Below are 12,011 nucleotides of genomic sequence, written 5' to 3' on the forward strand. Positions count from 1 at the left end.
GTCACGACTGTGTGAGTTTCTCTTCTGTAGAACAGAAACTGGTTTGAGCTCACATGTAAATATCAAATTACCAAAGGGAGTGTCTCTGGTTCCACACATCATGACGCTTGTAAACCAGAGGAGGAGGGATTAAGGAAGAACTCTGAACTGAACACTGTGTGCTAACCGTTAAGTATGTTTTTCCAACTGAATGGGTTTAAAAAGGTTGCTAATCTCAGACTGAAGTGCTCCATGTTTTATTCTCAATTGGATCAAACTTCAGAACATAATATGAAGGTTCTACAAAACATTTAATCCATATAAATATTTACCAGTCAAACAGAGCAAGATACTTCACACTTGAGAGTCCTGCAGGTTGAAAAAATAAATTATGAATTAGAGCTCTCGTGTTATTCTCCCTCAAATAGGAACCTCTACACTCCACTCCAGGGGTCACCTACTCCAGTCCTCAAGGGACTTTTAGTTCATCCTGCAACTTTTAGACACACCTGGATCAAATAAACTGCTTGCTTCTGAATGAGGGAATTCAGACCCTCAGACCAACTCTCTGACAGATCATCAGTCGAGCAGTTTTTCAAGTTAGCTAATCAACCCTGTGTTCACTTGTAGTAATCTAAAAAAAAAACATCAAGCCAGAAAAAATACTGGGTAACACTTTATTTGAATGGGTGTGCATAAGACTGACATGACACTGTCATAAACATGACATAACACCTGTCACTAACATGAATGAGCCTTCATGAATATTTATGACTGTTGTCATAAAGCGTCATTCGGTAAATTATGACACTTTTAATACAAAGTTGACATTATTCAAAATGTCTTTGTTATGACAACTTGACATTAACCAAGCAATCATTACTGATACAAAATCTTTAATAACATATAGTTACCTAATTTTTAAAGTGCAATCAGTAATACTTTTATAACAAATTTATATCAGTAATGATTTCTTGGTTAATGTCAAGTTGTCATAACAAAGACATTTTGAATAATGTCAACTTTGTATTAAAAGTGTCATAATTTACCGAATGACGCTTTATGACAACAGTCATAAATATTCATGAAGGCTTCTTCATGTTCATGACATGTGTTACGTCATGTTCATGACAGTGTCATGTCAGTCTTATTCACCCCCCTTCAAATAAAGTGTTACCAAATACGGTGACAGACTGAATATTATGTTCTTTGTGTGGGAAATGTTTGTGTTTCTGGTGTTAAATCCTGATACTAGACATGTGCCGATCAGGTTTTTTCCTGCCGATACAGATAACCCATGAGGGCCGATCACCGATACGATTACAAAATTATTATTATTATTTTTTTTTTTATCATAAACACTACCGGTTACATTATATGGAAAAAGGAACCATGAATTCACCTTAATTTAGACAAAAACTTGTTTTTAATAACTTTTTCCAAGAAGAAAACTAAACAAAACAGGCATTGTGCAAATTGTACTGCTATTGGTAATACTATCATTAACAGACTGATATCATATGAAGGCTCTGAAGAGGCTTAATAATACAAAGAGCCAAAATAAAACCTCTCAACATTGCCAAAAAATTCAAGTATAAAACTTAACATTCAAAGGCAAAAACAGGATCCATTACAATAAACAATCCAGAGTTACTGAATGAAAACTTCCTGTTAGCATGGCGGCTAGCTGATTACTGCTAGTTCTGATTGGCTGTTTCTGATTGAGCGGAGTAATTATGCAGATCAGGGAGGAGATCGATTATTTTTTCAGAGATTATCTGTCTCATGTTAGGTCAGCGAAAGTTTTAATACGTATGTAAAATGTATTTTTTTAAGTTAGATGCTGCAGCTTTAAGCAGGTTCGGTGTGAGAGTCACTACCAGGTGGAGCAGAAGCGAAGCTCCGTCTGTGAAATATTACTACCTGTAGCGTAGCAGCGGTTCAACAGGAGAGCAGAACCAGCGTCTTACATCGCAGCTCGAAGACTTACTGATCCTCCATATCCTCCTGACTACAAGTAGTTCATTTTTGTCCTCTGTAGAGGACATTTCTAAACTTGAATATCTCCCACCCTCTGCATTCTACTGAATTAACTCCTTTTGGTATCTGGAGAGGACATTTAGGGCTTTTCAATGATACCACATATGAAGGGATGGGATTTTTGTTCGTATCTTTTTCTAATACATAAAAATTGTGTTCATCAGTAATAACACATTTTATGGGAAGAGACAAAGTAAGTGCATAAAACCTTTTATTACCTTACAAAGAATGTGTGATTTTAAAAAAATGGTGATTGGACAATATTTTTTTTCCTGGTAGTCAGGAGGATATGTCTTTTTTACTGCAGTGAGCCTCGATGTAGCCAATCTCAGTCAAGTATGGCATTGTTTTTATGTCGTACTAGCTTCGTTGTGTTGATGCATTTTGACGTGCTTCAATTTTCCGCAGCAAACTTCCCCTTTCACTCAGTGCGTTATAGTTCCACATCGCTTAGGATTTGTTGCTACGCGTTTGTGCAGAGTGAAGGAAAGAGGAGACCAGCTGCACAGGCAGGCAGCGAAATGAGGTGATCAGTATCGGTAACAAGAGCCAATGATCGCCGATCACCGATCATGCACTTTGTCACGAAAATCGGCCGATTATGATCGGTGACCGATCGATCGGCACACATCTACCTGATACCATACCATACTAACTATTTATGAAGCACTTTATTTACCAAAACACAATCATAAAATACGATGCAATTATAAAATAGAAAAAAAAATCAAATATAAAATACATATTAATATACAGACAGAATAAAACAAGGTGAAACATCTCAGATTGTGCCAAAAGCCAAAGAAAAAAGATGGGTCTTAAGAAGGGACTTAAAAACAGTAAGTGATACTTAACACTGTGCCTGCTCTGTCAGCTAATGGATTTGTTGTTACTCGGTTGTTATGGCAATGGATCTGAGTGTAAGGTATACATTTGGTGCACCTTTAACCCTCTAAGGTCTGGGGTTTAAATGGATGTTTTTCACTCATTTTGAATTTCCCCTTATATTTTCACCTTAAGATCATTCAGTCCTACCTGGCACCACACATGAACATGTTTGAGTCCTCTGTCATGGGAGATGCGAAGAGAAATTACAAAAATAGGAGCGGTAAGAAAAGATTTTTGAGGCAGAAATAACCTTCACATTTACTGTTAGTTAATCCTGTGTGAAATTAAAAAAAAAATTAATTCACTTTGAGATTATTGTTGTTAGGTTCGAATTAGTTTAGGATCCATAACTGCATTATTCATCAAGTAAGATGAATCTTATGTTGTTGGTTGTCAAATCTCGGCTGAAGAATATGTTTCCTTTTCTAAAATAAATAGTAAAATAGTATCTCTGAGTGACCCTGTTTAGAGCTGTATTTGAAACGTAATTAATTATGAATTTAATGATGGCATTTGACTTAATGTAACGCTTTTGATTGTTGATTCAGTGTTGCATGACTCTGTGTTTTTGTGTTTGTAAAGATGTAAAGAACTTTGAAATGCCTTGCTGCTGAAATGTGCTATACAAATAAAATTTGATTGATTGATTAAACTCAGTTATATTTTATTCATTGGAGTTTTAGATATTGTGGACTCCTCATCCATACTTTCCATGGCCTTGTACAGAAACCTTCACTGTGACTAGAAGAAGCTTACAACTGTTAAACACTGAATAACTGTAAACCTGGATGAGACATAAGTCCTGTTAATACAGCAGAAATATGAGTCATCTTTTATGTTAGAAATGGCTGTTACTTAAATATCTGAACATGTTGCTGGAATGTTTGTGGCTCCACCTACTCTGATATGAAGTTTGGAAAGGACTAAATTAGTTCTTCAGATCTTCTAAACAGAGACAAATACTCACTTTTCCCTTACCATTATTTTTAAAATGAAAAAAAGTTCACATCTGAATTAAAACAACTCAATGAATAAACTACAAACTAAGGTCCAAACTTTACGCTTGTTGTCAATTCACACAAGCAGCACAAGTTCAGACAGGAATGTTGAAAGTACCGAGGAAACTAGGGCAGAAACTGTAGGCCTGTCACAATAAATCAATAAATTATCCATTTGTTTCTCTCTCTTCTCTCTTTCTACCAAAAACTGGATGATAAAAGTCTCCGGTTTGATGCTTTGGCTCAACTAGCCCTTTGTTTGAAGGGCAATTTTGTTTACAGAGATTTCATAACTCATTTTATGTGCTTTGCTTATTTTGGCTCTTTAATATCTATTCCATTTCCAGTGTTAAATGTTCATTAGAATTTAAAGTTTATTGTTCTTTAAGAATGTGTTTTTGCATAGTTATGCCATTATCATTAGATTATTTGAAAATTGTCACAAAAGAACAATATTATCGTTCATCACAATAACTTCTGGGACAATTCATCGCTCTGTAAAAGTTTAACATAAAAGGCCTGGTTGTAATCTAACCCTCCTCTCTGCTGCTGCTTCACCAGTGGTTTCTGAAACTGGTGAAAAGTGTTTTAATGCAAGTTGGAAAATGTAACACATGGGAATCTGTTAAGAACTTCATCCAGTCTTCCTTTTAAATAATTCAATCTTGCTTCAGATTTTACTAGAGGAGATCAGTTGTTCGTCCATCTGTTGTTGATCTGTTTATCCTTACAGGAGCGCTATCAGTAGATCCTGGACGGGGTCCTGCGGCACTGACACTCAAGAATTAAACAGTTCACCTAACAGTCATGTTTTTGGAAGGAGTTATGTGCTCTACCTTCCTGGTTTTAGTCAGAACACCACCAGCAGCGTCTGGATCAGCTGCAGCTGGAGGATTGATTTTTTAGTCAGACCTGTGAAGACGTTGATGCAGTCATCATTACGACTGAAGATAACACATGGATGTTTCTCTAGATCTTTTTGAGACATTAGTCCTCTAATCCTGGAGATGTTCTTCAGATGATAGAAGGCCGACTGTGTAACCGTCTTTATGTGGCTCTGAATGTTCAGGTCAAAGTCCATCACTACTCCCAGGTTTTGGGCCTGATCGCTGGTTTTTAGTTGTAATAACTGAAGCTCTGTGCTGACTTTTCATCATTACTCTTTAAGTCCAAAGACAATATATTCTAAAGAATTTTAAAACTAAAAGCAGAAGTAAAAAAAGGAAATAAAATTCACATACAAAATCATAAAATATCTAAAAAGGGAAACTAATACTACAATGAATCTTTTATTAACTTTAAGGATTTCTACAGAGTTATTAAAAGTTTCAAATAAAACATTTTCAGTCACAGGTTATTGGATAACATATTTTAGATCCAATCACTTACTGTATCTGCACAAACTAAATGTTGTAAATGTCAACACTTATATATGCACACTAAAATACTATAATCTGATAATGTTCAGTAATTTTCTGTTGTTTTTAATTCATTTCCATGACCACTTTGATCCAGAACCTGCTCTCCAGTCTCAACAGTATTAAAATTATAGCAGAATACATGAAATTTTCAATGTATTTCAATACAGCAAAAAACTGAGAGAGAAACTCTAAACACAGACAACTCTTATGTCCTTGTATGACCACAGATCTAGTTAAAGTACAGTCTTATCCATGCCAGAGGAGAATGCATTTTCATAATCAGGACCTTGTCACCTCACTGTTGATTTGTTTGTTTGTGTTGCTACATGTGTGCAGTGACGGCTGCTCCATGGAGAACATTCAGAAAAACATTGGCACCAGGAAATTTAGTAGCATTCAACTCCTCAGCTTCCTCAAACACTACAAGGCAGCTTTGGAAAAACACGCCCACTGTTTCTACATGGATTTATGACCAAAGATAGCTCATGTTCTCATGTGAAGTGTGTGTGTGTTTGCAGATTGTGTTTCTGTGTGAATGAGGACCAAGTGTGCTACTCATTGTGTTTACAGGTGTTTGAATTACAATCATGTTTCGGGAATAATGACTGAACTCTTGAACTGCTGATAGCAGCATATGCAAAAATTGAATGACCAAGACATTTTTCTCACAGATTCAGTTTATTCAGATTTTTACAATAAAACACACTGATTTAATCATTAAAGTAAAAAACAAATAACCAATAATGACTGTTGTATGAAGTCCTATATGGTGAAAACAAAAAAGCATAGCAGGGAATGTAATCAATGCCCATTACTATACAACTCCACTCAGAACCTCAGATCTCTACATAAACATACAGGAGGGACTTTGCTTCTCAGCTAAATTTACAAATGAATGAATATCTTCATGTGGACGTCGTTCTGGAGAGGTTTTTTACAGTTACACAGAAAAATGTTTTCAGTGTTTTTTTCAATGAAATGAAGCTTTACAAACTCTTGAGAATATTATGTGGCTAAACCTTTTCTTGTTCTTTCAGGATTCCTGAACTGTGATGTGCATTAATTAAAGAGACAACACATGTTGAAGCTGAAATTCCTGATATTTAAAAACAATAACAAATGTCAAAAATCATCTAATATTTGTCAAAAAAAATAATGACTGATGGCCTGAATGATGAGAATAATTACATTTTCTTCAGGCTATCTGTATAAGGATTTGAACAACAGTTGGTCTGACAAAGCAATAAAATAAATATAACTGTAATTATTTTAGGTTATTCAAAATCCTCCCGAGTAAAGAATAAGGGGCAGCACTCAAAAAAAAAAACTTCAACATCAACAAAAGACAACAAAGTAAGTCCATAAAAACAGCTGATTTCTGAGCAATGAAGAAATGACGTCAATGAGCTCTCTACAACAATGATGAAGACTAAAACAGAAACTAGAATACACATTTTAACCAAGTGGACCTCAGATCACTGCTGACTAAGCTCAATGAACTCAGCAGAGGCTGACTTTAAGAAAAGACCAACCCCAGCATGTAGTGGCTGAGTGAATGTGGTCTGGACTCTGTGGAGGAGAGTCATGGTTTTAGAAACGCTGTAGAAACACAGAATACCTGCTCTGTGGTCCAGGTACACTCCTATTCTGGAGGAAACTGGACCTGGTACTGGAGTTTCAATGCTGTTGTGCTTAAATGTGTATTTGTCTGTGGTACAAAATAATGACCAAGATTTGTCATTCAATCCAAATTGTCCTTTTCTGCTGATGTTCTTGTAAGAAACTGCTACCACCCCACCTCCTCCTCCTCCCCACTCCACCTCCCAGTAACAACGTCTAGTCAGACTCTCTCTAGTCAGGACCTGAGAATGCTGAGTAAACCTGTCTGGATGGTCAGGATAAGGCAGTTGTTCTGCCATTTTTTTTACTTTTCTGTTACTCTCAGATAAGGACAGATTTTTGTTAACTGTGTTTGGATCCAGAGTGACTTTTTGTGAATATTTTAAAAAAGAAAATCTAGTTACTGAATATGGCTTAGACAGTAAAACCTCAACCTCAGTTAGTCTCTTTGAGATGTTTGTCCATGTGTCTTTCAAGACACCCTTTAATTTATCTCTGCTCTCTGTCACAGCTGCTGTCACGTCCTCAAAGTGTCTCAGAGGACGGATGTTGATGCTGGATGAGTGTTTAGACCTACTGAGTGCTGGCAGTGAGGGGTAGTTGAGGAGAAACTGGGTGTGATCCTCTGTGTGTGAGAGCTGCTCCAGCTCAGCGTCTTTCCTCTTCAGCTCAGTGATCTCCTGCTCCAGCTTCTTCCGAACATCTTTGACTCGACTCACTTCAGTTTCCTGCTGGGATCTGATCTGCTGCTTCACCTCAGAGCTTCTTTTCTGGAGGAGACGGATCAGCTCAGTGAAGATCTTCTCACTGTCCTCCACTGCTTTATCAGCAGAGACATTGATGGCCTCCACCTCCTGCTGAAGCAGCTTCACATCTTTCTCTTGGTCCTGGATTCTCTGATGGATTTGTTGTCGATACTTCTGGAGCTCCTTCTGCTTCTCAGCTCGTTCTGCTGCAGCTGGGACTGTTTCATGGCCTTTATGTTCCTCCATAGTGCAGAGATAACAGATACACTGCTGATCAGTACGACAGAAGATCTTCATCACCTCATCATGACGAGAGCAGATGTTGTCTTGGAGAGTCTTGGAGGGATTCCCCAGCTTGTGTTTCTTTAAAGGTGGAGCATCATGGTGAGGCTGGAGGTGATCTTCACAATAAGAGGCCAAACAAGTGAAGCAAGACTTGACAGCTTTCCTCTTCCTCTCCTCACAAACATCACAAGCCACATCTTCAGGTCCAGCAGAGCTGTGAAAAAGTTGAACTCTTTGCGCCATTTCAGCTCTCGGTCACGACTGTGTGAGTTTCTCTTCTGTAGAACAGAAACTGGTTTGAGCTCACATGTAAATATCAAATTACCAAAGGGAGTGTCTCTGGTTCCACCCATCATGACGCTTGTAAACCAGAGGAGTGTCATGATGTGGTGAGTGGGAGGTGGTGAGGATGAACGCTGAGACCCAGGTTGTGAAGAAAATGATGAATTTAATGATAAAAGCTCAAACAGTCCAAATGCAGACGGCATGGCATAGAAAAAAAAACGAGAAAACGAGAGTTAACCCTTTTAACTCTCGTTAACCCTTTTAACTCGAGAGTTAACCCTTTTAGGCGGGGATGTGTCGCCGGCGACACATCCAAATTTGCAGTACCGTAATTCCGCCACACGTAGCGCTATCTGAAAAATCCCAACGGTTTCTGAAAGGGGAGACGTTGCACTTTCCAGCAAGTATCGGGTTAATACGGCAACTTCACAGCTGCAGAGAGTGTAATTAATCCGGGGGGCACTCGTTTTATAGACGGTATATTGCGAAAATAACTTGCTGGATATTGAAAGTTCCAGTTGTTATCGATACATGGGTAAGTATATCATCTCACAGGACATTTAAGAACTACTTACAATTAAAATAAGAAAGGTTTATTTAGGCAGACGCTTGAAACTCTGGCATAAAAGGGTTAAAGCTAATCAGGACTTCGTAGTTCAACTGCAGAGCATAGATGTTCGACAACAACTGACAAGAGAGAAAGACAGCAGGTGGGTTTAAATACACAGGGAGGGTAATCAGGAAAACTAGACACAGCTGGGAGCAATCAGCAGGGAGGACAGGACATCACAGTGACTCACAGAGGAAACAGAACTAAAACACAGAAAAACCTCAAAAATAACTACACAGAAAACACAGATCGTCACAAGGAGGATGGATTAAGGAAAAACTTTGAACTGAAGTATATCTGATAATCCCATCCTGCTCATCTCAGGTTAATGAGCTACATTTTTCATTGCCAGCTCGATCCAACTAGAGAACATAATGCAGCTTTTATGAAAACTATTAAAACGTCCTGTCTTTTTTCCAATTTAAAAAAGCACAAACAGAGCTATAAAAGTCACACATGCAAATCGTGCAGATGAAGACAACATATTCTGGATCAGTTGTTGTTTCTAGCTTAATTGTTATTTTCTCTACATATACAAACCACCATATTTATTGGCACTAAATTAAAGTATGTAAAAAACTTTAAAATAAGGTAATGTTTTATTTTAGGAGCATAATCTCATACTCTAACATTTAGAATACTTCAGCCTGTAATTGAATAGATTTTGTATTCAATTACAAAAACAACCTAATCTTCATCTGACATGAAATGACTGCAAGAAAATATATGATTATCAAGGTTTTCTCATATACAATGCCTGGAACTGAGACAAAGGCAGTTGGACAGGGACCTTATTGTGATCTGGGGTTGTTTGAGTTTGGTTTCGGATTTTTGGTGTCTCTTAGGTTTTTCTGTTTAGTTTTCACTGTTTTCCACTCCTGCTATTCCTTAGTAATTCTAGTTATGTTTCTTGTTTCTAGTTATTTTATGTTGTTCTACTTTATTGTGTTTCTTTAGTTTTTTTTTATCAAGTTATTCTTTAGAGTTAGAATTGTGTCCTGTTCCCCTGTGCCACTTTCTCTCTCCCTCCTCCTCAGTCTGACCGCTGCTCTAAGGACTCATACCTGTAATCAATTAACTTATCAGCCCAGGTGTTTCGTCTAATTCACAACTCCCTAGTATAGCTGGTCAAAAATTTAGAATATCATGAAAAAAAAATTTAAATCAGTAATTCCATTCAAAAAGTAACATTTGTATATTATATTCATTTATTACATAAACTGATAGACTTCAAATGTTTATTTCTTTTAATGTCGATGATTATTACTATGAAAACTCCAAATTCAATATTGTGAAAAGGTTCAATATTGAAGACCCCTGGTGCCACACACTAATCAGCTGATTAGCTCAAAACACCTGCAAAGTCTTTTAAATGGTCTCTCAGTCCAGGTCTGTTTGATGGACTGACAGCCCATCCTACTGTTGATAGGATGATTGAGATGACTGCTGACCTGACAGTTGTCCAAAACAGGACCTTTGACACCGTGCACAAGAGGGCAAGACACAAATGTCATTGCTAAAGAAGCTGGCTGTGCACAGAGCTCTGTTTTCACTGAGACAGAGGAAAGGGAAGAAAATATGTAGTGGAAATAAACTGGACAAGCATTCGGGATAACTGCAACCTGGATATCAATCGATCAATCAAATTTTATTTGTATAGCACATTTCAGCAGCAAGGCATTTCACTGAGCTTAAATAGTCAGCATAATAAACACAACGTCATGCAACATAGAACCAACACTGAAAACATTACATTAAGTCAAGAGCCATCATTAAATTTGTAATTGATTACGTTTCAAATACAGCTCTAAACAGGTGGGTCTTTAGTCGAGATTTAAAGGCTCTCAGTGTTTCAGCTGTTTTACAGTTTTCTGTAAGTTTGTTCCAAATTTGTGGTCCATAGAAACTGAATGCTGCTTCTCCTCGTTTGGTTCTGGTTCTGGGGATGCAGAGCAGAACCAGAAGATCTGAGGGGTCTAGATGGTTGGTACAGCAATAACAGATCTCTAATGTATTGTGGTGCTAAACCGTTCAGTGATTTATAAACTAACAGTATTTTAAAGTCTATTCTTTGAGCTACAGGGAGTGTAGGGACTTTAAAACTGGTGTTGTCTCCATCTTCCTGGTTTCAGTGAGAACAGCAGCAGCTTCTGGATCAGCTGCAGCTGTTCGATTGATTTATTAGTCAGACCTGTGAAGACGCTGTTGCAGTAATCAATGCGGCTAAAGATAAATGCATAGATGAGTTTCTCTAGATCACGCTGAGACATCAGTCCTCTACAGGGAATAGTCACCGGATCCTTCAGTAGATCCAAACAGATGGAACAGGAATATTTCTCCAATTGAGCTCCAGTCTGAGCCATTGTGCTACTTAACAATGACAATGTTTGAATCAGACATTTCCAACTCTATATAGCTCTAAGTTACGCCCAGATTAAAAATATGTAGATAAACTGGAATTACTTTGTTTCGTAGGAGGAAGAAGGCAGATCATCAGACTTCCCAGAAGGTGTGTTCATGTCTTTTTGATCTCCATTTCTGCACATACAGTAACTTAGGATAATTATAGCTTTTGATCTATTGTGGTGCTTACCTCCCAACGGGCACCAAAATCATGTTTAAACATTGGTCAACAGTGTTGTTTGTTGTCTCATCTTTAACAGATGCCACTGTTCTTTCAAGTTAGAACAGGCACATGCAGAGGGTGGGGCTGGGGGTGCTTGAGCACCTGCCCCTTTTGCTCCTTGCCCCCCAAGTGCCCTTTTGGTCAAATTGTTTTTTATTTTGGTATCATTTCCTAAGCCCTCTTCTGACACATAACATGTACTAAAATTATTATTTTTTTGTACAACACAATAAGCTGGTCACCTTGTTATCTTTGGCCTTTTGCCCGTGACGCATGATGTAGTTGCCTCTCTCGCAGTGAGATAAGGCGGCTAACTGGGGAGCTGAACGTAGCGAACGTTCCAGATTACAGAACAGTTTTTGGTGAATTAAAAAAAAAAAAACGTTTTTGGTGAATTAAAAAAAAAACGTTTTTGGTGAATAAAGTTGATAGGTATTTTTCTCGAACCTATATAAAAAGACCACAGACAACGTATATGAATTTCATAGACAAAGCTTTTGCAAAAGGAGAACT

General features: G+C 37.6%; 2 protein-coding genes across 2 annotated transcripts in view; both read right to left on the reverse strand.

Annotated features, from left to right (window-relative positions):
• The window catches only part of LOC103130994 (tripartite motif-containing protein 16-like), a 1,953-nt gene extending 1,854 nt beyond the window's left edge, over positions 1-99 (reverse strand). The window contains exon 1 of the mRNA XM_007542531.1: positions 72-99. Coding sequence (XP_007542593.1) covers positions 72-99 — 28 coding nt within the window. The remainder of the gene's footprint in view (positions 1-71) is intronic.
• Positions 100-5,998: 5,899 nt separating this feature from the next.
• Positions 5,999-8,250, reverse strand: LOC103130993 (tripartite motif-containing protein 16-like). The gene has a single exon (XM_007542530.2). The coding sequence runs from the start codon at positions 8,218-8,220 to the stop codon at positions 6,802-6,804; it is 1,419 nt and encodes a 472-aa protein (XP_007542592.1). The 5' UTR covers positions 8,221-8,250; the 3' UTR covers positions 5,999-6,801.
• Between the last annotated feature and the right edge of the window lie 3,761 nt (positions 8,251-12,011).

The sequence above is a fragment of the Poecilia formosa genome, unplaced genomic scaffold (assembly GCF_000485575.1).
Source record: "Poecilia formosa unplaced genomic scaffold, Poecilia_formosa-5.1.2 Scaffold705, whole genome shotgun sequence".
Taxonomy (NCBI): Eukaryota; Metazoa; Chordata; class Actinopteri; order Cyprinodontiformes; family Poeciliidae; genus Poecilia; species Poecilia formosa.